The 25352-nt window shown below is 36.9% G+C and overlaps 1 protein-coding gene across 5 annotated transcripts in view; it reads right to left on the reverse strand.

The window, feature by feature from the left end:
* The window catches only part of LOC131352661 (ERC protein 2), a 194786-nt gene that overhangs the window by 21184 nt on the left and 148250 nt on the right, over positions 1-25352 (reverse strand). For 4 of the 5 annotated variants that reach the window (XM_058388943.1, XM_058388942.1, XM_058388941.1 and 1 more), the window contains one exon: positions 25226-25296. In XM_058388943.1, the coding sequence (XP_058244926.1) occupies positions 25270-25296 (27 nt within the window). In that variant the 3' untranslated portion in view covers positions 25226-25269. Of the gene's footprint in view, positions 1-1828; positions 1966-25225; positions 25297-25352 lie in introns of all 5 variants that reach the window. The other variant, XR_009204539.1, reaches the window with a different exon arrangement.

Consider the following 25352-nt stretch of genomic DNA (forward strand, 5'->3'; position numbering starts at 1 on the left):
ACTGAGCAATGTATAGACTTGCAGAAGAAATATATACTCAGTTCTACAAATGTGTAATTATTAGCAATTTTATTTCCATCTAAATTCCTTCTCGTCTGCACAAAGAATTTGACACTAAAAAAAAAAAAAATTAAACTGGAACATTCCAGTACCACCAATCCAGTACCAAGAGTACTAGGAGTGGAATTAATAGCAGTGTTCATTGATAGTTATACACACTGCATCATACAGTGTTCAACAGCAATTACACAGACAGACAGACAGACAGACAGACAGACAGACAGACAGACAGATAGATAGATAGATAGATAGATAGATAGATAGATAGATAGATAGATAGATAGATAGATAGATAGATAGATAGATAAATAAATAGGTTGATATATATGCACTCAAAGGCAATACTACAATATTGTACCAGTAAAAAAAAAAAAAAAAGAGAGAGAGAGAGACTTTCTGGAAGTTTAGGTTGTGTTTTATGATTTTTTTTTCATGTTTTATCATCAGTTAAAAGAATGGATTTTTAATAATAATAATAATAATAATAATATAATTGTCAGTTACTGTGATGCCGATGCCAAACTCAATCCTAAAGACAAAAACAGCTAAAAAAAAAGTTTTCTAAATATTTATGAAATATTATACTAAATATTATAAATATATAAAATGACAGCCTGCTGAATCATTAGCAAAAAAAATGTGGTTTTCAAATACTGTTTACAATATCACTAATATATATTTATGCCCTTGAAAGACGTGGTAGTTTAGCAAAATGTTTTAGGGATGTTTAGCAAAAATGTTACTCATATCATCTGTTTAAAAAAAATGGATTCACACGTTCATCACAAACGTCCATACGTATTGCACTGGACTCCTTTTTCTACCCATGCTTCCTCACTGTCACTCAGCCTGATGCACATTTTCCGCTCATCTCAAGTGCAATCTATTTGAAATGTTATGTTAGGTAATTGCATTCAATTCACTTGGAGTGTATTTAAATAACATCACGAATGGCTGGTGCTTTAACCTAGTGTGGCTAGTCAGGACATTATATCTGTGAATATGTGGCCAGGAATAACTGTTCTGGGGCTAAAAGACCTGGCAGCAAAACAAAAACAGTGCCTGGAATAGAGAGAGAGAGAGAGAGAGAGAGAGAGAGAGAGAGAGGAGGGGGTTGGAGTAGTCTGTCAGCATTTGAATTTACTCAGCTGCTATTGAGCTTATGAGTAAGAGGAAAAAAAAAAGCAAACCTGATTTCAACAGCACTAAAAATCATTAGGAAATGGGCAGCAGTATATCAATATTCCTTACTCTAAGCATGACACGTCGGTCATAATATACAAGAACATAATGATCATTAGGGCCTGAGTGATGGTGAATTAAATGAAAAATAGGAAGAGGCGATGTTAGCTAGTAAAAGTCAGGGAAAAATGGAATGCAGACAAGTTGTTTAACAATACTATTGAAAGAGAAGTGAATTTTTTAGTCATTGTCTAAATGTAATAGTGCTGTCACTGTGAATTAAAACAAAGCTCCAATTCAACTGATGGCAGAAGAATGTTACATACTAAATTTTAGGAGTCAAGACATTACATCTTCTGAGTTACAAATGTACTGTAAATCAACAATAACAACAGCAACAAAAATCTATAATTCATAGTTCATTATATCCTGACACTTCTTAGCAGCTTTAAATTTACTTTACAATTCCCAAACTGCAGAATTTACAGAGATTATGATATACTAAAATATATATACTTAAATAAGTATATATTGTATACTACTAAACAACTATTCACAACTATACTTGCACTAGTTATACAAGTACCTGATCATTCACTCCTCTCCTCTTTATTTTCTTTCTCCCTGTCCCCCCCCCTTCTGCCTGGGTTAAAGATGAGACCCTCCTCACAGAGATAAGGATGAGACAGTGCAGTGATAGATAGAGCTTCAGCATTAGACTTCCTGAAGAGGGGGAAAGAAAAACAAGACGGCAGCAAAGACGCCATTATTGTTGTAAATGGCAGATAAATATTACAAATAAAAGTATAAATTAACTTTTGTCATTCCATCAACATAACTATATGATGCAAGCTGTGATTAAATAATGATGACATCATTTGCTTCTACATCTATTCAGAGAGAAATTTATAATGCACAAGGGCTTGGCAACGTTACAGCACAAATTTCTCTGGGCTACATGACGCGACCTTTGTTGATGTTCAGAGGGTGTGTGTTTTAATTCGAAGCTTGATGGCACACCTATTGCACTCGGCAAATTTGTACTGACTTTAAGGTTTTTGTAGTGTCAATAGATTGCAGCATGCTTCAAACAGAAACTCTTCTCATGGCCATGGTAAGCTAGGATGGCTCTGATGGCTCGCGTGTGTAGTAATGAAAATAGTATCCTTTATGCGATCCTAACTAAGGATGGTCCGTAATCTCTCCTCAGCCCTCCTGTTCCCAGTTCATCCATTACCCTTTTATGCCATTCGCCACTCATCCAACCTCCTTCCCACCCAACCCTCCAAAGCACCACTGCTCCTTGACCTCAGCTCAATTCAACTCTCTCATTATGCTATTAACACCAATTCAGTCATTTGGGCCATAAGGGTATGTGTGTGTATATGTATGCTGAGAGGTGGAGGCAATTACAGCTGCACAGTACAGCTTTTTATTTTTTTTATTTTTTCCACAGACTGCAATCAACCAATCAGCCTTCAAACGCAAGAGACCTAAAGCAAGCTGAGAGTTTGAAAGCCCCTGGAAACCTCACGGAGACCCTGGGAGCTCTGGGGTCAACGACAATTTTCACTATTCACTTTGGAGGGAGAGAAGGGTGAGCTGGAGGGGTGGAGATGGTGGAATGAATAGTGAGAGAAAGAGAGAGAGAAAGAGAAAGGAGGGTGGGAGTTTTCTTTTTACTTTCTGCAAAACACCTCATACGCTGTAAGCAGGGTGAAATAGTGTGCTTTATAACTTTAAGCACTTTAATGTTTCCAACTCCAAGTGAACTGTACATCATAAGACACACAAACCTGTTCTATATATTTTTCCCCCTTATTTTCTTTTGCAATTTATAGCAAATTACTAGTCAGTAAATTCTTTTCACCTATCTGGCTATCTTATGGTTTTACGTTCTGCTCTCTAAAACCTTGAAAAGACTGTTTGTTGTTTTCAGAAATAATAAGATAAGAATCTGCACATTCAATTACTGAGCAAATTCCATTTATAGTATAGTATCTGCTTTGCCACCAATATTTCTTTGGTGTGACTTATAGAAAGTTAGAACATACAGTAGGATCATATTTTTTTTAAGATAATATCCCACACCACTCGCATTCATTCCCGTACCACAGCTGCTAAGTTTTAACCAACAGATAATAGTGGGAACTTTAGCAGAGCTGGTGGTTCAGTATCACTGTATCCACACATGATCACATTTAGTGGCATGCAAAGGTAAAAGTTTGTCTCAAATTTCAACAGTGCATTTTAACATAAGTGCTTTAATTCATTAATTACACTTTCATTTAAGTGTAGTGCCTCTTGACTTCCTGTGTGACACAAACCTGAAATGCACCTCATCACCTTCAGGCATTTTCAAAAGTCTCCACACCAAACCTCCCCCTCCATCAGGCTTTTAACAAGCACCACATGAGGCCCCCCAAAGAAGCCCTCAAGCTCAAACAGCAAATTAGTCTGAGGACAGAGGAACCTAGGACCTGAGATCTGATGAAGTGGAGCACTGATGTGCATTTGGGTAAATAAAAACAAAGGTGTGTTTGGAGGAAATTGCAGTTGTTAGCTAAGTTAAGACTAGAGTTCCAACATTTAGAAACATTTTACTGTGAACTTGCTAGTGTACTATTCACATTTACACAAATGCCATTTAATACAAAATGTTTCGTACTGTCAAGGTTCATGGTTTGTCGATCAAACTAATGTTAACTTGAGTTAAGGGACCATAACGTTAAACATTACCACATCATTTCAGATAGAATCATTAGGGATATGAAACGAGTGTGCCCTGTTATGCTTCATTACATTCAATATTGTCTCGTTTTTTTTTTTTATACATACTTTCCCATAAATGTCCTAAATGTGGTGAGTCCTCAAAGCTAGCCACATGCACACACATCCACATATGTGCACAGATCCACACATCCTGCTTGTTCTGCAAACGATCACAGCTTAAGAGGCTAATTTCAGCCGATGGCTTACAGGTGGCAAGCACAAGGTGAGTTCTATCCATAAACACACACACACACACACAAACACACACACACACCAGACTGTAAGTATTCGGCTTGTGCAGCCTTAAACCCAATCAGCAAAAGAGAATCATTTCTGAAGGCATTAAATTAAAAAAAAAAACTACATAGCTTAAGGTCCATTCTTATCATCATTCTTTTGGCGCTTACATTTCTTCCTTCCATATCAAAACAGGATTTTTTAAAGATGTTTTGAAGAGCATAATACTGACCGCAGCTAGATATTTAGTACACACTAGTGACTCACCTATGTACTTAAACACACACACACATATTCACAGATGTGCATCTTTAGACAAGTCAAATATGTACACACACCCACAAATTCTCAAGCCTCTACACACATTTGCACCCACGCCATGCTCTCAATGAACAAACAGCTCTGCTTTTAAAACTCGCAATGGCACACACGTAAAGCAAGAATGTAAGTACAGTAAATCCTATCGTACACACACTTCTGCTTCTCTCATTCTTTCAGTCTGTGCAGATTGAGCTATGGGTTGCTTTGAAGTCCTGTTCCAGGAGAAGGTCTATCAGGCTTGCAAATCATATGCGAGCACACACACACACACACATACACTCATCAGAAGTATAGTGAGACTTTGAAGTGGGTTTGTTATGCAAGCAATAAGGCGAAAGGTGTTCGGAGTGACTATAACTGTTATTTCACTTTTTGTTGTTTTTCTATTCAATAGGAGCCAGGTCTGGCATGTTGGGACCTTTATATTTTAAGTTTCACCTGTGCAATGTGCTTGGAAAATGGGCTTGCTGTGGAAAAAATGTACGGCAAACACGCATTCCGAATGTTGACAAAAAAAAGAGCACTAAACAAATAACTGTGTTCACTCTTTCCCTTTAAACCTGCAGCAAGTCTGAGGTTTATCTGAACTCACATCTGGTGCAGACTATCACACAGCCTTGTTATTGATTTTATCTATCACTTTTAAAGTGTTTTACATAAAATGTCTATCTATCTATCTATCTATCTATCTATCTATCTATCTATCTATCTATCTATCTATCTATCTATCTATCTATCTATCTATCTATCTATCTATCTATCTAGACAGGCAGACAGACAGACAGACAGAAAGACAGACAGACAGACAGACAGACAGACAGACAGACAGATAGATAGATAGATAGATAGATAGATAGATAGATAGATAGATAGATAGATAGATAGATAGATAGATAGATAGATAGATAGATAAAAAAAAACAATCCTTATTACTCTCTCTCTCAGTTTGTCTTTTCTCTCTCTCTCTCTCTCACTCACTTTCTCACTCTCTCTCTCTCTCTCTCTCTCTCTTACTCACTTACTGACTCTGTCTCTCTCTATCTCTCTCTCTCTCTTTTAAACTTTATAATTAATACTAAAAATGCTTAAGGGTCCCTGGTTCAATCATGAGTTCGGGTTACTGTCTGTCTGGAGTCTCTGTGTATCTTCTGCTGTTTCTATGAGGGTTTCCTCCAGATTCTCAGGTTTCCTCCCATCTCATGCCACCAGATGAATTGGCTCAGTCACTCTGACCACGATAATTCGGTTACTGAAATTGGGAGAATATTTTTACCATATTTTATACATATAACAAATTAGGTGTGCTCACTTAAGTTTCACTGTGTTTACAAAAAAGCTGCAGAGAAGAAAGCTAAAGTTTCTCTCACACTCGGTATACGAGGGATATGCAATCAAATCTTCTTTATTTTCACCGACAAGACACTACAGATTTAATCACTGTATATATCAGTTTTCTGTACTTATCGAAACCAAAATAAAACATTTGTTTGTTTAGATTCATTTGTACGTAATCTTCCCTTAAAATGATGTGTCAAAACTCCTCACCAGTATAAAAACACCAGGAATAAAAACATGGTGAGAGCTGCTTAAAAGTTTACATTGGTGTGGCTTGGCAGTGCTGGGTCTGGTGTGGTGGCTGTAAAAAGCAGCTGCGTGTAAATGGAGCCCACCATGAACGCGCTTGTGTGGCACTCTGGGATACCACAAGCTGGAGGAAGAACATGCCTGTGCACATTGCCATAGAGGTGAGAAGAAAGAAAGCGGGGAGAAAAAGAGAAATCTGCGAATTTGATTGTGAGCCAACTCATCACTCAACAGTTTAAGAGAGAAAGACCAAGGGAAAGATGTAGATAGAACGACAGAGGCAGAGAGAAAAGGGGAAGCCCACTTTTCCTGAGCTGGTGTAGTAACACACGCGTGCGAGTGGGGTAGAGGAGCGGGTGGATGATCGCTCTGGCTAATTGCATGTCTCTGTTGTCTCATCTGTCAAGCTTGTTCAATTACACATAATCCCTGTGCTGATACACACTATCCCCTCAACGAACCATGCACACCATGTAGCCTATGTACACACACACACACGCACACACACACACACACAATGAATTCTCTTCTTTTTTTAATCTTCTTTATTCTCCTCAGATAGAATTTCTCTATCTATCTATCTATCTATCTATCTATCTATCTATCTATCTATCTATCTATCTATCTATCTATCTATCTATCTATCTATCTATCTATCTATCTATCTATCTATCTATCTATCTATCTATTGTCCTCTTAAAGGGCACACTAAAATCATAAAAGGCTTCTCCAAACACAAGGACTGCAACAAAAAACACACAAAATCAAGTTCTCAGTTACCATCATTTATTTATTTGATCATGTTTCTAGATTTTGCACAATTACGGGGCAATAAGTTCTAATAGATGTCCACTGGGAAACATGCTGCCCCATGCTCAGGGGAGGTGCAGTGGACTGGGCAGTTTTTTTTATAATGCCACATTTGGGCTAGTTTAATATTCTGCTGCTACCATGGTCTTGCTTTATAGCAAATAATTTGAATGAAATCTAACACGCTTTAGCATACAAGTAAAATCTGTGTGTCTATGAGGTCTAGAACCTTTTCTACTGTAAAATAGTACCGACAGAAAGAAAAGGGGGATTACAGAGTGGACAGTATCTGTATAGGCAAAATGTGTGTGTACCACAGTGACTGCTTTCCGCACAAAGACAGAGAAACAGAAGAGAAATGTTTTTCCCTTTTCTAATGCCAAAATACTTTGGCCTAATTTCAGGTATTTTGTGTGGTTTTTGAGATGTACTTGTGCTGGAAATTTTGCTGAAACCTGGCATCCCTGGTTAATGGTGACAGGAAACACACCTGCTCTATTGAATACAGTGGAGTACAAACCGAGGCTGTACTGTATGCCTTCGACTCTCAGCTTATTATTATGTGGTAAGTCTAAAAATGCACTGAATGGTAATGTATAGAGTAAATCAAATGAGGTGGCCTCTTGAGTTCATTTTGTTTGAGACTATGCCATTACGTCATCCTGCCTCAAACAATTCTAGAGTCACAAACTCGTTGCTTGTTTGTTTGATCAACCACTTAAACATTTCTTTTTAGAAAATGTTGTTCATTTATTACTTTTTATTACTAAATTTAATTCATCTCTGTATGTTATTCTCATATTTGTCCAAAGACACACACACACAAAAAAAAAGAAAAAAAAAGAAGAGATCTTTGTTTTGTCTTTGGAGAACATACAAATCAAAGTGAAGACACTGAAATGTGTGTGTGTGTGTGTGTGGGTGGGTGTGTGTGCGTTTCTGTCTTTGCGTAATTATCACAGAGGTATGTGAGAGAGAGAGAGAGAGAGAGAGAGAGAGAGAGATAGAGAGAGATAGAGAGAGACAGACAGATGGACACACACACACACACACTGTATAATATGTCATTTCTGTTAGAGGGAATATTACACATAAACAAAAGTCATTTGAGCTTTCAAAAGTGGGATGGCTTGGAGCTGAAAGAAAGGATTTTTTAAAACACTGACAAAACATTTATGCTTTCGGCCTCCTCTCACTTTTTCCTCAATTGTTCTCATCTATCACTCATGGGATTGCTGGAAATATCCACAAGCTGTTTTTTTGCAGCAAGAATTATGTTTAATTGGCCACAGATACAATAAAAAGTAATGCAACAATATAAAGTAAATGGTAATGTTGTAACACACACACACAGATACATACTAAGGAAAAACTGTTGTTGGCTCCTGACCCAGGAACCACCCCCCATCCCCACACACATACACTGCTGATATGCTATTGGATCATTTGGGTTGACTCAGGAGTTGGCAGGCTTACACCAGGCCACTGTAGAGTATGGACTTACATCACTGATTAGAGTTTGGAGCCGTCCTCCAACTGTACAGTGCCATGCTGATAATGAAACATGGCAGCTACCAACTGCTGATTAAAAGTAGATGGCAACTGTAAAGAGACTGCATACTGGTAAGCACATTGGCTGCTCTGTAGTAAATACCTCATACATTTGTCTGGCCTCTGTGTGTGTGTGTGTGTGTGTGTTTAGTATATTGGTGGGGCCCAGCATATGTCAGATATTCCTATCCTCACAAGCACAGGAATATCTTCACAACTTTGGCCTTGTGGAAACATTTGGAAAACCACTTCATAGAAAAACAACAATAACAACATCATCAAAAACCCTGATAGGGTTTTTGATATTTTTTTTCCCTTTCAGGTTGCTGAATTTAAGATTAGGCTTAGATTTAGGTTTTGTCATAGCATTAATCACCTACTACAATAATCATGTCAGTGATTATTGCCCAAAACTCTGCCACTTTTATTTTGGAGCATAATTAAAAGTACCATAAAGCTTAGATTAAGGTTAAGATAAAACTAGGCACTGGAAAGGCATGTGAGACAGGAAAAGGAAGTCTGCCGATAGAAAGGCATACTAGGGATTATACTGCAGACTGTAGACAAACCTGATGGGTCACTTATTGGTCGCTTCTTTCTTTCTTTCTTTCTTTCTTTCTTTCTTTCTTTCTTTCTTTCTTTCTTTCTTTCTTTCTTTCATCAATAATAAAGGTATTTATTTTTAGTATTTCTTAAGTTAATGCCTTAAAATAAACTGTTCATTCTTAAAAGGCAAGGTTTTATATACAAGTGTATCACTGTCTTCATATATGAAACCCTAAAATAATAATAATAATAATAATAATAATAATAATAATAATAATAATAATACACTAACTTATTCTAAAAAGTACCAACCAACTAGACTCCATCAGCCAATCCATCTTGTGGGAGATTCTCCAGGTAGCATGGGGTAAAATCTCCTCAGATTATCTTGAAAAACTGACAGCTAGAATGCCCAGGCTGTAATTGATGCAAAAGGTGTTTTTTTTTTTTGTTTTTTTTTGGATGAAGGCAAAGTTTGAAGAAAACATTCATCATTTCCATCAAAATCATTATTTCTAACTCTGACATGTCAGCATGTCCTGTTCTTTTGCTATATTTTCTATTCATACTAATTTTGTGTGTGTTTCCTTGGAAAACAATTAAACAAAATTTTTTGAGTGATCTTAAACTATTGAGTGGTAGTGTATGAAAACAGTGATAGAAGGTTTTATTTAGAACCATTCCTTTTAATAGTTGAATAATTTGTGTGTTTCAATTACAGAAATTTAATGAAATTGAATTATTATTATTATTATTATTATTATTATTATTATTATTATTATTATTATTATTATTATTACTATTGTGTTTATTTTATAAAAAGCCAAAAATTAAACACAGTATATTTCTTCCAACGGAAACAACATTGTGTTAAGAAAAACACATGTATACATTGACAGCTCTCACTTCTTCTTGTGTTGGATATTTTTCTAAAATATGTCATTCATAAGCATGTTCTTTCAAAACAACTCACTGTGTTATCTACATACAGATCAAATTCCACAAAATAATGGCACTCATTTCCCCTTACACATTTGTTGAATTATAGAACTGCTTTAATATAAAAGTCTCATTACTCTCCAAATGGTCTACATAGAAACATTTTTTTGGGGGGGTAAAAAGGTTTTATTATCCAAATAAAGCACCACAGGCTTCTATATTGAACCCCAAGAAACCAAGACTGTTAGATTATCAGATTTTTGACTATCAAATATCTTATGTAAATACTCCTATGAACAAATCTGTTTGAAATGAGACCCATTCTTACAAGACAACATTACAAAAATCCAACTTCCCTAATGAGCAAGTCGACGATCGCTGTGGCACGAAAACATTCATTGAGGTAGAATAAGGAAAAAGAAAAAGCAGAGGTGGGAGTTTGATAAAAATCTCATGACGAATTAGTGCATAAGTGTACCAGAATTGTGTGACAGTTCCACAAGCTCAGCTACAACACAACAGATTTGTGTGGGATTCATTTTTAATCCAGCATGCCCACTTATTATTTTTGTTTCTGTTCATGATATTTGATAAAGAGTTTAGTTTAATAGAGTAGCCAGTCAGTACACAAGCATTACCCTGACCAGGCAGTTACTAAAGATGAGTGAATGAGCACAAGCTTTATATCTGACCCAATACACATAATTTGTATCTGTATTTAAATATGCTTAGAGCAAATTGTCTAATAAATTCACATATGGTTACAATCCTTGTGAGTGGAGAATAGGATTAGATTTAATCACTTATAATTATAGCCACAGATCTTGATGCACATCTTCAGGTGAGCTGATTCCATGATTACTGTTTACATAATGTTTCCATTGCACATATACACTTTTTCTTGTTTCCAATTCACACACCACAAATGCCTGTCTTCTTTTTCTTCTTTTTTCGTTTGTTGTTTATGTTTTTGTGCCTTCTGTTTGTCATGTTTAAATGATGTTGGGGATAATGGAGGAGTCAGAGAGTAAGAATTTATTGTATTTCATTCTACTGTTTCTGGCACAAATTTCTTGAATATCATATCTTTTCCTGACAATGGTGGCTCAAGTGGTTAAGGCTCTGGGTTGTTGATCTGAAGATCAGGGTTCACGCCCCAGTACTGCCAAGCTGCCACTATAAAGCTTTTAAACCTCCCTGCTCCATGTATCATGATACAACCCCTGTTTCATGACTGACCCTGTGCTCTGACCCCAACCTCCAAAGTTGGGATATGCAAAGAAATAATTTCACTGTGCTGTAATGTATATGTGACAAATGAATGCTTCTATTCTTCTTCTTCTTCTTCTTATTATTATTATTATCCTGCTTTCCACCTACCAAGCTTTAAATGGCTGCACCCTTGGTTATCTTGGTGAACTCTTTTTTCTCAGTGTTTTATCAGTCTTTCATCAGTAACTAAGCAGTTCCTCCCCTTCACCTCCTTCTCTATCTATAATCTCTACCTGTTTTTTGTCATCACAATGCACCTCTATCCAACTGCTCTGATCTCCATCATGCCTTGTTGTATAAAGTGTTAAACTTTGCAGATTATTTGTTATACATTATATTAATATTTCCGGATAATCATTTGTTTATTTGTTGTACATAATATTTGTATGGGATTGATAATTGCTTGGTTGTTAAATAGGTTCTTGTGTAATGATTTATTTAATATGGGGCATATGATGCTTGTATGTGATATTATGTGATTAAGTGTGTTTAATTGTTGTAAAATACTGTATGTTGCTGTTGTCCAGATCAACTGATCCACTCATTTGATTTTTGGCACAGGTATTTTATGCTGGATGTCCTTCCTGATGAAACCCTCCAGGCTTGGGACCAGTGCTGAGAGTTGGTTGGGTTGGTTCCCTGCCTGGAAACTGAACCCAAGCTGTGGGTTTTTGTATTTGTATGAAATATTTATCTGATTATTGTTGTATATGATGTTTATATGGCATGGTTATTTGTTTATTTGTTGTATATGATGTTTGCATGGCATTGGTTTTTGTTTATTTGTTGTATTTGATGTTTGTATGGCATGAGGATTTGATTACGTATAATATTGATACTTGTGTGTGATGATTGCTGTTTATTTTATGTATAAAATAGGATACGATTCTTAGTATGTTATTATTTTTGTTATATTAGATGTTTGTCTTTGAAGATTATTTGTTTATTTGTTATATTAGATGTTTGTAGGGGATGGATTTTTGTTTATTTGTTGAACTTGTGTTATATTTGACATATTTGTTTTATAAGATGCTTGTTAGTGATGAGAAATATATAAATTACATTTTCTCTTTTTATTTTTCTTCTTCTTCTACTTCTTCTTCTTGATTTTTTTTAACCAAAACTGCTAAACAAAGGTTTAGCATGTGAATAGAAGAACAGCATTTTTTCCCTCATACCAATTAAAAAAGAATGTACAGTGCACCTAATATCATAAGACATTTAAACAAATGTGATAATTGAGCATATCAAAGCTTCATCTGAATGAGAGAGGAGAAAGAAGATACAGAACAAGCCAGTGGTAAAGGACTAACTCCAAACATCATTTTGTAAATGAGCAATTATAAGTAAAAACAAGCTAACCGCATGTTTAACTTTTGCTTTCTTGGGTTTAGTTAATTTGCCTTAAAAAGTATACAAGACAATTACAATGTTTTGGGGAGCTACTGCACACATGTGGTGTTTGTGTGTGTGTGTGTGTGTGTGTGTCGGGCTCTGTGTGGGGACAAAATTTTGGACATAAGAATATGTGAAATTTTTGATCGCCTGGAAAGTATATTAACAGCAAACTGGCATTTAAATGTAAAATAAAGTTCTACTACTACTACTACTACTACTATTACTAATAATAATACTAATAATACTAATAAGGATTATTATTAAAAGAAGAAGAAGAAGAAGAAGAAGAAGAAACAAAAAAACACACCCCAAAAAGCCAAATGATGAGGTTAAAATTGGGGTAGGCGTAGACGTTAATTAGCTATAGTAAAACACAAGTCAACTGAAATACCCCACAAACCTAGAACTAGAGCTAGAAGAGAGAGAGAGAGAGAGAGAGAGAGAGAGAGAGAGTGTGTGTGTGTGAATGTTCATGTAAATTTACAGGCAGAGAAAAAACAGACCATTTATTGGCCAGGCTGCGAGCTGAGTGTGGCTTTTTTGAACAAACTTTAACAAGTATGTGAAATCCAGATGCAGGCATGGGAGACTGAATTAAAATGCTAGAGCTTGATGTGTGACAGACAAAACTGCAGCCCTAAGGGGCTGTCTGGGACTACACACACACACACACACACACACACAAAGAACCAGAACTCACCTATAAAACAGTAGGACCAGGTTGTTCATGAAGGGTAAAAAGGTATAGAATACTGAGTGCTAACAGTCATGAACATTTGCTTTGGGTTTATACATGCAAGCTGTACCTGCACAGAGCATCATGCACACACCCAGCCACACACTCATTCACACCTAGGACCAGTTTAAAGTTGCAAATCTACCTAATAATAAACACTTTCTTAAACAACTTGTAGGTAAATGCTTTCAGCTGAACTACAGTGAGCAACTCACCATTAATTACATGCTTCATGAAAATAAATAACTTGCAGTAAGTGAAAATTTGATCTTTGGAATATATATCATTTAGTATTTTAATACTAAAATCAAGGAGTTATTGTATAATGTATTTACAGTGTCTTACATACTGTATGAAACATACAGCATATATTGTGTACAAAACCCAAAATAAGCTTTATCAAATTCAGGAGAATTAATTTACTGACGTGTTTATGCTGCTACTGGAAATAAAATTTGAATCCTTATTTGCTATCAGGTGCAGTGTGTATATTAATTCAGAACCAGAAATCTATTGAAACCCATTTAATGACTGTCCGTCGCAGCAACAGCTTGTTTAATGTTTCAAATAAATTTAAAAACATACTTAATAAATACCAGTAAATTAGCTCTTATTATGATCGAATAATTGAGGATTATATAATATGAAGGATTTTGTCATTTTGGGACTATAGAAATGAAAACAAAATTAAGCATCTGCAATATTCAGAAGAGTTTACAATATTTAGTTACCGCAGATTTCGGCCAAGACACATCATCATCATCATCATCATCATCATCATCATCATCACAACTCGAATTCAGTCAAAGCCCTATTCAGTTCACATGCAGCAAACATGAGTACAGTTATCATCGAAGGCAATTAGATATGTGTCAACAAATGATCCAGTGTAAAATTAATGGATTTAACAAACATTCAGTCACTATACAAGCTGCACCATGATGTCACCAGTAGGTGTTCCTCCTCCTGGTTGCTATAGTAATAATGTTTATCAGTAGGTAGCATTCTAAATCAGTTTTCTTGTCTCTAAAATGAAACATTTTAGTAGAGGGATATTTGGCATTTGTATCTAAAATTCTGCAATGAATACCAAACGAGATAAAGAAGAAGCAGTGTGTGATCTTTGCCCTCTACTGCCCTCATTCCCATTGGTAGTCACTCCATATTTGCATAAACTTTGTCACATCACTAGACATGCCCACATCTGCTGCTCAGGAGCTTTAGGACCTGATCTGTTTGTACATAGTGTACAGATGAGGAAGTGAGAAAGCTGAATGGACTAAAGCACTAAAAAACTGCTGCACTCACTTTAGGAGAAATGAAGCAAGGGCTAAATCCCACTGCACCACTATTAGCAGGAAGTCGAATGGTGTTGTAGGTAATGTAGGAAACCAAATGAAAATAGACTAGGTTTAAAACAATCTGGGATCAGTCCCACAGAGCTTTTTTGTGATTGTTGTGGCCAAAAATGTGATGAAAAATGTGCCTTTTCTTTTTTTCGCTTGTTTCGGAAAAACTACTTGCACTGGGGAAATTTCAGACCCAGGATTCTTCTTAAACTACTAGCAGTGAAGACACATGTAATTATTTGTCATGATAGCTGTACTCATGTTCCATGAACAAGAATTGAAAGAAGGCTTTGGCTGAATGTATGTTTTGTCTTTGCCCGAATCTGCAGAAAAATTTCAAGCACCCCCTGAATATGCCGTTAATTTCTGTGATCGCCAAACCACGAAATCCTGAAGGGACTATTGGATGCCATGTTAATAACAGATGAAAGTTGTGTGGAATTTTCCTTCTAGTGTTAATCATATATAGATTTAAGTACTCGTTTTAACTTTCCTAACTATAAATCCTCATCTCTCTGCAGTATATAAAATACGATTTTCCGAGTATTGAGTTTTCCATACTCATACTGAAAATGTGAAAAATTCCATACTGAATATCATCCTGAAAAATCCAGCTGTTCATGTCATATCTCCACATATCTCCCAGTAGTTCTTCACGAACCAAGCTGACATTTCATTCTGGAAACTGATTTATGTCAAAGATTTCCTGTTAAATCCCACTCATCTATCCTTCAGCCATATCTGTACATTTCTATCCACTGCTACAAAGCATGCAGGGCAGATGTGTAGTGTACACATGTAGAAGACTACCTTAATGCAATGTAATACGAAATTTAATTCTTTCAGCATTACACCCTATCACAGTACAAATTATTATAGAAATAAGTTACAGAAAAAAATTCTTCAAAGGGAACAAAAAAAGTCTGTGACCCAAAAATGCTGGTTAATGGCCTGGAATAGATGTTTATTTAGTCATCTTTCTATTCGATTAGTCAAGTGCCTGAAAAGAAGAGGCGATATAGAAGGGAATAAATCAGGCATCCCATTACAGGGGCCCAATTTAAAACGTCTGTTCATTTGTTTGTGTATAACTTAGCCGCACCCTATCCTGCATGTAGAACATGTACAAGGAATTTAAGTCCTGGGACAGGAAAGAAAGGAGACAGTGTGTGGAAAGAAAGGAAGAGAGAGAGAGAAAGAGAGAGAGAGAGAGAGAGAGAGAGAGAAGACAAGCTATAATAACAGGAAATGGACCAAGGGACGGTTTAGTGAGAAATCCTGCAAGCAAATACTGCAAACAAATAAATAAAGAAATTATTTCAAATGAAAAGAGGAAAGAGGAGAGAGAGAGAGAGAGAGAGAGAGAGAGAGAGAGAGAGAGAGAGAGAGAGAGATGAAACAGAGTGTCCACTATTCTGAGATATATGATACTAGGCAAAAGTTAATCACCAGGTTTGCAGATATGTGAATTATACCAGGTCTGTAATTTGGAGGCGATTTATGGCTTGAACTTTTGTCCTCATGAGTGGTAGATTTTGAGTGGTTATGGTTTTCCACTCCAAGTTGAGACACTTCCATTTTTTATTTTTTTTTTTTTACAATTAAAAAGCAATTAAATGACTTTAAGATAACAATTGTGATGAAAATAATAATTTATCCAAGCAAATGTTTTCAACTACATAACCCATGCTGGCATGCACCTTCACAAATAAATAAATAAATAAATCTAATGAGCAAATTCCAGATGATCCAGATGAAAATTATGCAGAGTAATAAAACAGCATTTCATTCGTACATTAGCTTTGTAGATTCCGAGCAAAACTATACAAGCAAAAAAAAAAAATTGACATTTATCTGCATTCACTGAACATTTTGTAACTGTTGTTGGTTTTTCTATTTTTATCTTCTTTATTTATTTTCTTAGCAATTCCTTATTGGTTTATGACCATGGTGTGATGTTATGCATCATTCCTCGCATGGTCAGTTTGCTTTCCAAATATCTGCGTGTATAAACTGGATTGCTTAACACAGTATGTCCGCCTTAGAGAGCTCAAAAGAAATGATGTCAAATCCCCATAAAGAGCTAAAGCAGAGGACACATGGGACAAAAAGTCTGAGTGGGAGTCAGACAGAACCAAATAAGAGCCAGCTGTAAATGAACAAATAAACAACAGCATAGGGAATTACTGCATCCAATCAAGAGCAATTCAGTCGAGCTGATCATTTACAGTCCCTCTTCACGGCATCACAGCAAACTGGAACCTGCTTACTTTCCCAGTCGTTATTTCACACAATTTCTCTTTACTAGTTTGTCTCCTTTCTACTGTTACACTTTAGTCTTTATTCTTTTCCAACAGTTGAATACTCAGTTCCTTTAGCTTTTTCACTGTTCGTTTCTTGTCACTGTTCTCATTTTGTATACAACTTGTTTAAAAATCGTTCTACATTTGAATTCTCCTTCTGTCTCTCAGACACACTCTAATCAGTCTGACCTACATAGCATTGCCTTCCACCATGTGTTAGTTTCCAGTGCTTCATTCCTGTCCTATCTCACATGGAGCAAAACACCCAGAAGAAATAGAACAAGTGATCAAGTAAGTAAAATACTTTTATACTTTCAAGCCCCCATATGCCTGCACACAGACAACCCAAACACATTGTGGAACCAAGCAGGACAAGCAGCTTGTCTCTTGTTACATCAGGTACTTAATGCATGATGTCTCTGTTTTGCAGGCCTTCACTGTTTGTCTTTACATTACAGTTTGTCGTTACTTAGTTCTGGTGCACTGGGTCACATTTGTGCTGTTTGTGTGAATGAACTATGAAAAGAGGACTATTTGTACGTGTTAGTGTGTTGAAAAAAGCAGGTACAGAGGACTTGAATTAAAACCTACAATGCTCATTTGTGTCTAAGTGAACTTAAGTGAACACTGTAGGTGTTAATTCAACACTGGAGCTTTCGGTGTGTGTCTCCAGATCTTAAGTTGGCTGTGTTCCGGTAAGACGAGGAGACGAGAGCATGGACACTAATCCTCTGCTGAATGTCGTCTTACAAGTGCAGCTTTTACACAAAAGCTAGATAAAAGACGCCATGACCATGCTTGAGCCTCACACATACACCACACACACACACTCTCACACACACACACACACACACACACACACTTTAAAAAAAAACCCTTCATCCAACACCCAATGCTAAAGCACAAAATTCACTTCAGAATTGGCATAGAGGAAAGAAAAGAAAAAAGAAAAAGCTCTGGGAATGATCAAGCTTTTAGCTAACCCTCCTGGCCACCCTTACTCTGTTACATTAGTCAAACACATGCTAATCTAAAGAGACAGCGCCACAGACAGGGGCTCAACTCCCACACGTCATAACATGCTTCCCCCTCTTTAGCACGTGCTATTGACAGGACTACACACACTCCAGCTTAAAACACCCTTGGTGAAATTGTAACAGCGGTATCACATAATTCAATAATCGTCCTGTGCTAATGGCTACTCTTAGTGCTGTGGGTGTGTTTGTTATGTCTGCTGTTTTAAAATGGAAAACCCAGCAGACCAGCCCTTTGCAGTGGTTAGCATAAAGGCTGTGTGGTTACTGTATTCATTACTTATTGTAGATCTTTTAAAAATTAAATTTGGTCTATAGCACAATAGAATTAAGCAAGTTTTGATATTGATCTCTCTTTTCCTTTTTCTCACAGGTGTCAACGGGGCTTCCCTTTCTCCTGGTGTGGAGTGAAAAAATAGGTTTAAAAAAATGAAGGCGAAAACGGAAAGAGAGATGAAAGCTCCTGCTGGTTTTAATGCTTTATCTGATTTCAGTGTATTAGACTGTGGAGAGGGTTCAGCTATCCGAGGCTGATCAGTGAATGTGGGATAGAAAGAAAATACTGGAATGCATCTAAATCGTCTCAGGTAAAAAAAAAAAAAAAGCTAAATGTTATTTTTCTATTTTTCTGCTTCCTCAAGTGTCAATCTTGATCAGAAATGTTTAAATACTGTTAGGCAGGTTTATACTGCGACTTACCTAAGGTGCAGGGTGCGTCTGGGAGCGATTCTGTTTAATGTCACCACATAGGGTAATACAGAATGAGAATACGTGTGTGTGTGTGTGTGTGTGTTATGTGATGTATAGTATATCCAAACTGTCTATTTTTTAATCATTCCTTTTTTCAGTTACTATAAAGCTGTTGTAGATGTTACAATTATTATAGTTATTTGGTAGCTATTAACATACTAAGTCTTGTTAGTCTTTTAAACTAAATGTTTTTTATTTAAGCTAAAGCATAATAAGAACAATTCAAAACCTAAATAAAACTAAGAAAGAAATATCTAGTACTGTTACTATTAATGCCAAGTGTTACTGCTTGGAAAAGTCTGAAATAAACAGCAATGAAATGGTCTATAAATAAAAGGCAATGGTAGAGATTTACTTACAGTGTTAAATATTAGATTATTTGCATGAGATTACTAAAATATATCTGCAGACCTTTTTTTTTTAAATGCCGCCATAGCTACTAAAGCCACCAAAGTTGGTCCCAAGCCTGTATGGTTCAGTGTGTCTAGCTGTGAAGAAACAATCATCCAGGACACCTCCATATCATGATGCCACGTGGTAAAAACGAACTATCATCTTCTTTTGTCCAGGGTAGCCATCATCTGACATGGAATTTACAGACTATATATGAAACAGGGCAATATGCACATGTCAGAGCAGACTATACTCTTCTTACTCTTCTCAGCATAAGTGAATCTGAAAGAACTAGGCAAAAATGACTGATAGTGACTGAGCACTTCTCAGATGGGAAGCTCATGGAACAAGCACCAGCAACACCAAACCATCTGAAGAAGAAGAAGCCTTTTTATTTTTGTCACATATACATAACAGCACAGTGAAAGTCTTTCTTTGCATATCCAAGGAAGTTTGGGTCAAAGCATAGGTTCAGCCATTTTGCAGTACCACTGGAGCACAGAGTTAAAGGCCTTGCTATGGGGCCCAACATTGGCAGGATGGCAGTTCTGGGGCTTGAACCACAACCTTCCAATCAACAACCCAAAGCCTTAACCACTTGAGATACCACCGTCCATTGCCAAGAAAGTAAGAAGATCTGTGTGGGATGTGTGAGTGAAGAAAGGAGTATTGATATTGCATCTGACCATAATCTTCTTCTTTCGGCTAAGCTAAAGCTGTAACAGGAGAGGAACTTTGGAAAGTTAGAAAGACCAGCATAATGCAAGAATAGAGCTCAGACCTTCTAAAGGACACATTGAATCTGAAGGAATATAAAGCAGCACTGAGAAACAAATTTCAAGTTGGGCAACAAGTGCTCGCAAAGGACTGCAAATAATGGCTACGTGCAAGAATTGAGAGAAAAAGAGGCAAAGAAAAGGAAGCATCTCTAATCTAGAAACCAGATTAGACTGGTCAGGGCAAGGAAGAGGATGCAGAAGAGCAACAAGAGCAACAAGGAGAAGTATCAGAGCTGAGAAGAGTTACATCAATGGCCTAGCAACAGGAGCAGAAAAAGGAGAGAAACAGCAAGAAACATGAAGGAGAATAATATATAGTCTGTCAGGGAAGTACAATTACCCAGAGAGACCAGGACATTACCAATATGGCAGGTTAAGGGTGGAGCATTTGAGGGACCAACAACAGACATATGCCACCAAAGCCACCAGAAATACCACCAGTTGATCAGGCTGTAAACATTACAAAGCCAACTAAGCAACAGATACAAAAAAAAGTTATCAAACTGCTTAGGAATGGCCTGGCAGGAGGATCTGGCAACATTCCTGCAGAAGCACTCAAGAGAGAACCAGAGATTATCTAGAAAATATCATTTTCCTGTTTGAGAAGAGCAGGAAGAGGGAGAGAAGCCACTGCTATCAGACTGGAAGGAGGTGAGCTCTGCAACTTGATACAGATGGTGCACACGTCTGTCCATCCCTAGGGTTTTTAACAGTATCATCCTGAATCAAACACAGAACCAGGCTGACACTCATTGGTGTGAACAGCAAGTAGAGCAAGAACAGCTTTTGCAGAGATAGATCCTGTGCACCAGTTGACGGAGTGGTACTCTGCTTCTTTTGTGAACTTTGATGACTATATAAATGCATTTGAACCATGAACAGGACAATTTTTGGGGAACTTTTTGTACAACCTGGTGTGTAGGGGTGTGAAGGAAGATTCAAAACAGATATGGAATTTCATGCAACCTTGCTTTCCAGTGCAGTTTCAAAAACTCAACCAAAAAGGGCAAATTGACAGAAAAGGGGCTAACTCACTCTCTCTCTTTGGTTATAGCAGTTACTGAAGGCACAAAGAAACACACAGATGTAGACTGGTAGCAATAAGACATATGTCAGAATTATCCGGTATTACCTAGGGTTCAAACCATTTCCTCTTTGTCTGCACGTGATGCTGGACCATGTCATCAGTTCCACACTTTTCTAAGATATCAGCCAGCTTGTTAACATCATCAGAAACTTGCATGGGGGAATGATTAATTATGAAACCTGCCACAATGCAGAGGAGGGACAGAATCCAGTGGACACTTAAGATGCACAAGACAAGATTCATCTTGACTAGTAATGCTGCACAGAATGGCCATAACTTTTACAATGGGGATAGGTCAAAATTCTCCATGATATCAACAGTAATTGCAGTGCCAGTCACTGTAAAGAACAATTCATGGGAAAAAGTGAAAGCTTTAACCAGTCTAGGTTGTTAGGAAGAAGGGTAGCATGGACACCAACGTCAAAGCAAGAGCAGCCTTCCTGCAGCTAAAGATCTGGGATTCCAAGGAACTGACTCTTTTCACAAAGGTCAGATTTCAAATCAGTCCTTCTTCATGGACCTGAGATATGCTGTGTAGACTATGTTGTCAGCTACCCTAAAACTCATTATCAACATCAACCCCTGTCTAAGAATAATCCTCCAGATCTGATTCCATCAGAAATGAAAATCTATGGACACTGGGAATGGATTGGCTACATGCTCTGCAAGTCTACCACAAATGTCACCAGGTAAGCACTCACCTGGCGTCCCAAGGCAAGCAGAAAAAAAGATGACCACACAATCCCTTGTGCCAAGACCTGTAGGCAGACAATTTATGATAATACAAATATGAAAATACACAAATTCTTTTCCTTCCCTTTCCTTTGTTCCATTTTTCATGTATTTAGAAGAGGCTTTAATCTGTTTCTTGGACAGGATATGTGTGTGTGTGTGTTTGTGTGTTTGTGTGTGTGTGTGTACACATGGCATTTTTCCGGAAACTTCCCCAGGTGCGCTGACGCTGCACTTGCATTTGGCTTTGTGTTTTAGAGCCAGTAGGGCTCAAGTAAATGCTACTTTAATCCCTTCTAATGTCCTTCACACACATACACACACACTCTTTCTTCCTCACACATACACGTTTACACACACACACACAAATTCCACATCTATTTGCTATTTCATTGCTACCTAAAACACTAACAGGTTGGAACATGTGAACTCTATTTAAACACTATTTAAGTATATGTGTGCTGATGAGTGTGCTTATGTGTGTGTGTGTGTGTGTGTGTGTGTGTGTGTGTGTGTGGATGGGGTGTGGTTCTTAGAGCACACCTGCATCATTAAGGGTCTCTTTTTTGTTTAAGACACTTAAAAAACAATCTCAATTCAAAACAATACCCTTCTTTTCTCCCATTAGTAATGGGAACAATACCAAAAATTCACTTTACTTCACTTATCTCTCCTTATACATATTCAGATCTGAATTCCTGTTTACAAGACACGGATTAAGGATGTTTGGAAAAGGATAGACGTGTATAAATGTTTTCAGAAACAGAGAGAAGTATCTACAGAAAAAGCACAGATGGCAAAATACCACATTCATCCTGAAATAAATAAAAGCATGCATGTTCAAGTAACAATATAATTCATAATTATATAATATAGTATGTTTCCTATATGTACAGCATAATCATACACATTAACCCCTAAAAATCCCCGGCTTATTAATCATAATTATTCATTTTATCATTCAGATGCTTGTATGAATTAGTCAGTAATTACATTCATATCAAAGGAAATCAACGGTTATCACCGTTCATCAAGATCCACCAAGAGATTCTTTAAAGGGTTAATTTGCTGGGTATCTGTATACAGCCCTGGTGGCAATATAACCACCACAGCCACTAAACAAACCAAAATCATATTCTGTATAAAGTGACACCTAAACCTTACTGAAGGTAACATGTAATCATCAGGAACAATGTGTTACCATGCTTTGAAAGAGAAAAGAAAAATAAATCATGCTTTGGCACACTCTGCTGTCTACTAGTTTTAGGTTGCTACTTTTCTTAAGAATTCTCAAATAGCAGAGCTTCCATAAAAATGTGAGTGCAAAGATTGCTAACACATTTGCAGTTTTTCTGTCTCATTACTCGCCCCATTCTACAAGTAAATCCATTACTTCCATGCACAAAGGAGCTCGTTGTACATTACAGCACATCAAGTAGCAATTTCACACATGCATGCATGTTTTCACAAATCATAAACAGCATAAACACACACAAACACACATGCACAAGGATTTGCTGCTACTTTCATTTACTCACTATATTCATAAGGAAAGACCGGTAACCTCCAGGCTCACCCTATATCATTAAGCAGATAACTGCACCATAAAATCATGTACTTTAGCTAAAATTCTCTCCTACAATGAATTTATTGTAAGTTCAAATTTTACAAAGACCTGCAATGTATATCCAACTATATCTCAATTCTAATATCATGAATCTTACTCAATTCAGTAATTCTATCCTGCTCTAAATTACTCAAAAGATAGCAGCACGCAAGATTCTGAAGCTTGTGGCCTGAAAAGTGCCAATACAAGTTCAATACAATACAAGTATGAGATGTATGTGTGTATGGTTAGCCATGCGCCTTAAGATAAGTCTGACACTAGGTGCCTCTGATCATGTCCAAACCCATCATGACCTGATGGATTTGGTGACATAGGCTTATAATAAACTCAAAGGCTGTGGTTTAATCGTGATTCTGCGATATTTACATCTGTGGTATTTGCATCTGACTATTGGGAAGGAAACTAAACCAACTAGCATGGCTATCTAAATAAAACTAGCAAATATTCCCAGGGAAATGTAATTAAATTAACACACTCCTGGACCTGTAACTGAATCATAAACAAGTAGACTTGGGGAAACAATTAAATTAATTAGATCCTGATGGGATCGTGCAGAAATATTCCTGAATTTGCTCATAGAATTCTTTTTTTTTTTTTTTTTTCCCAAAAATAAAATTTTTCCTCTGTGATTATTAACATCAGATGCTGCGTATTTCTGGTGTTCAAGTACTGATGTCACAATTGATAATTTGCTTGGACATCCCTTACAAATACAGTATTGTCTCGTTTCTGCTTTGTTTTGTGTTTGTGTCTCTCCTCAGGAAAAACATTCCTCTTTCATTAGGGAGGCCAGGAAGGCAAACAAAAAAAAAATCTGTAAAGGCAACCTGAGACCGTCCAGTCAAAGCTGAGCACGTACTTTTCAACTTTATGTCTACTCTGCTAATTAAGTTTTATGAAGGAACCATGCTCTAAAAAATGTCATTGCTTGTGTGAAGCATAGAAAAAACCTCCAACACTCAAGCAGAAGTTGTGTGAATATGGTGCACCCACACACACACACACACACACAGTGAGGAAACCCAGGCAGTGAGATGAGTTATGCTGATAAGAGTAAAGTAAAGCAGTGGAATACAAATCTGCTGGATTATGGGACTTGTGGGTGGATGAGAGGTGGAGGGTTTCGATTACCACAAATCCTGTGCGTGTGTATGCACTTTTGTGCCTCTAAGTGTGTGCAAAGCCAGACTTCCCAACCACTGGCTGTATTGGATATATATTTGCATTCATACATTGCATATAGTTTATCATATCTGACTGTCATACAGAGACAAAAATGATCCTTTAAAGCCCAACATTCTTTATTTAAGGTTTTTAGACAAACCATAAAAATACCTAAAGCCTTTTAATTAATACAAATACACACATGTACATACACACTCGCTACAGGTAGGCTGAGCTGTTAAATTTTACAGGTGTGTGTGTGTGTGTGTGTGTGTGTGTGTGTGTGGGGCAAGTCTTCTGGTTCTTCTCACTCTGTCATTTTAACAAGGTATAAGCTGTAAAATGTTGATAGTCTGGGGTAAGCGTACATGTATGAGACTTTGTGGCTCAACAGTAATTCCAGTTTTACTTAAACACTAGCTTGGTTCCAATGCACACAGCATTTTTTTTTTCTAATTTAAGTACCATTGAGAGTTTAACATTTCCTGAATAAACCTCGCCTTATTTTAGCTAGCCCTCAGGGGCCAATTCAATTACGAAGAAAGCAGTACAAGCAGTGCAGAGAAAATGACTGAAGTTTGATCATCATCATCACTCACCCTTTTGAACCGAACAGGAGCAGCAATCCAGGCCATACCAATAATCATGCCCAGATGCCTTCTTCATCATCCTAAAAGGAAAAAAATAATACTTTAGTAGATAGTTGTCAATAGGAATAATAAATAA

The sequence above is a fragment of the Hemibagrus wyckioides genome, linkage group LG05 (genome assembly GCF_019097595.1).
Source record: "Hemibagrus wyckioides isolate EC202008001 linkage group LG05, SWU_Hwy_1.0, whole genome shotgun sequence".
Taxonomy (NCBI): Eukaryota; Metazoa; Chordata; class Actinopteri; order Siluriformes; family Bagridae; genus Hemibagrus; species Hemibagrus wyckioides.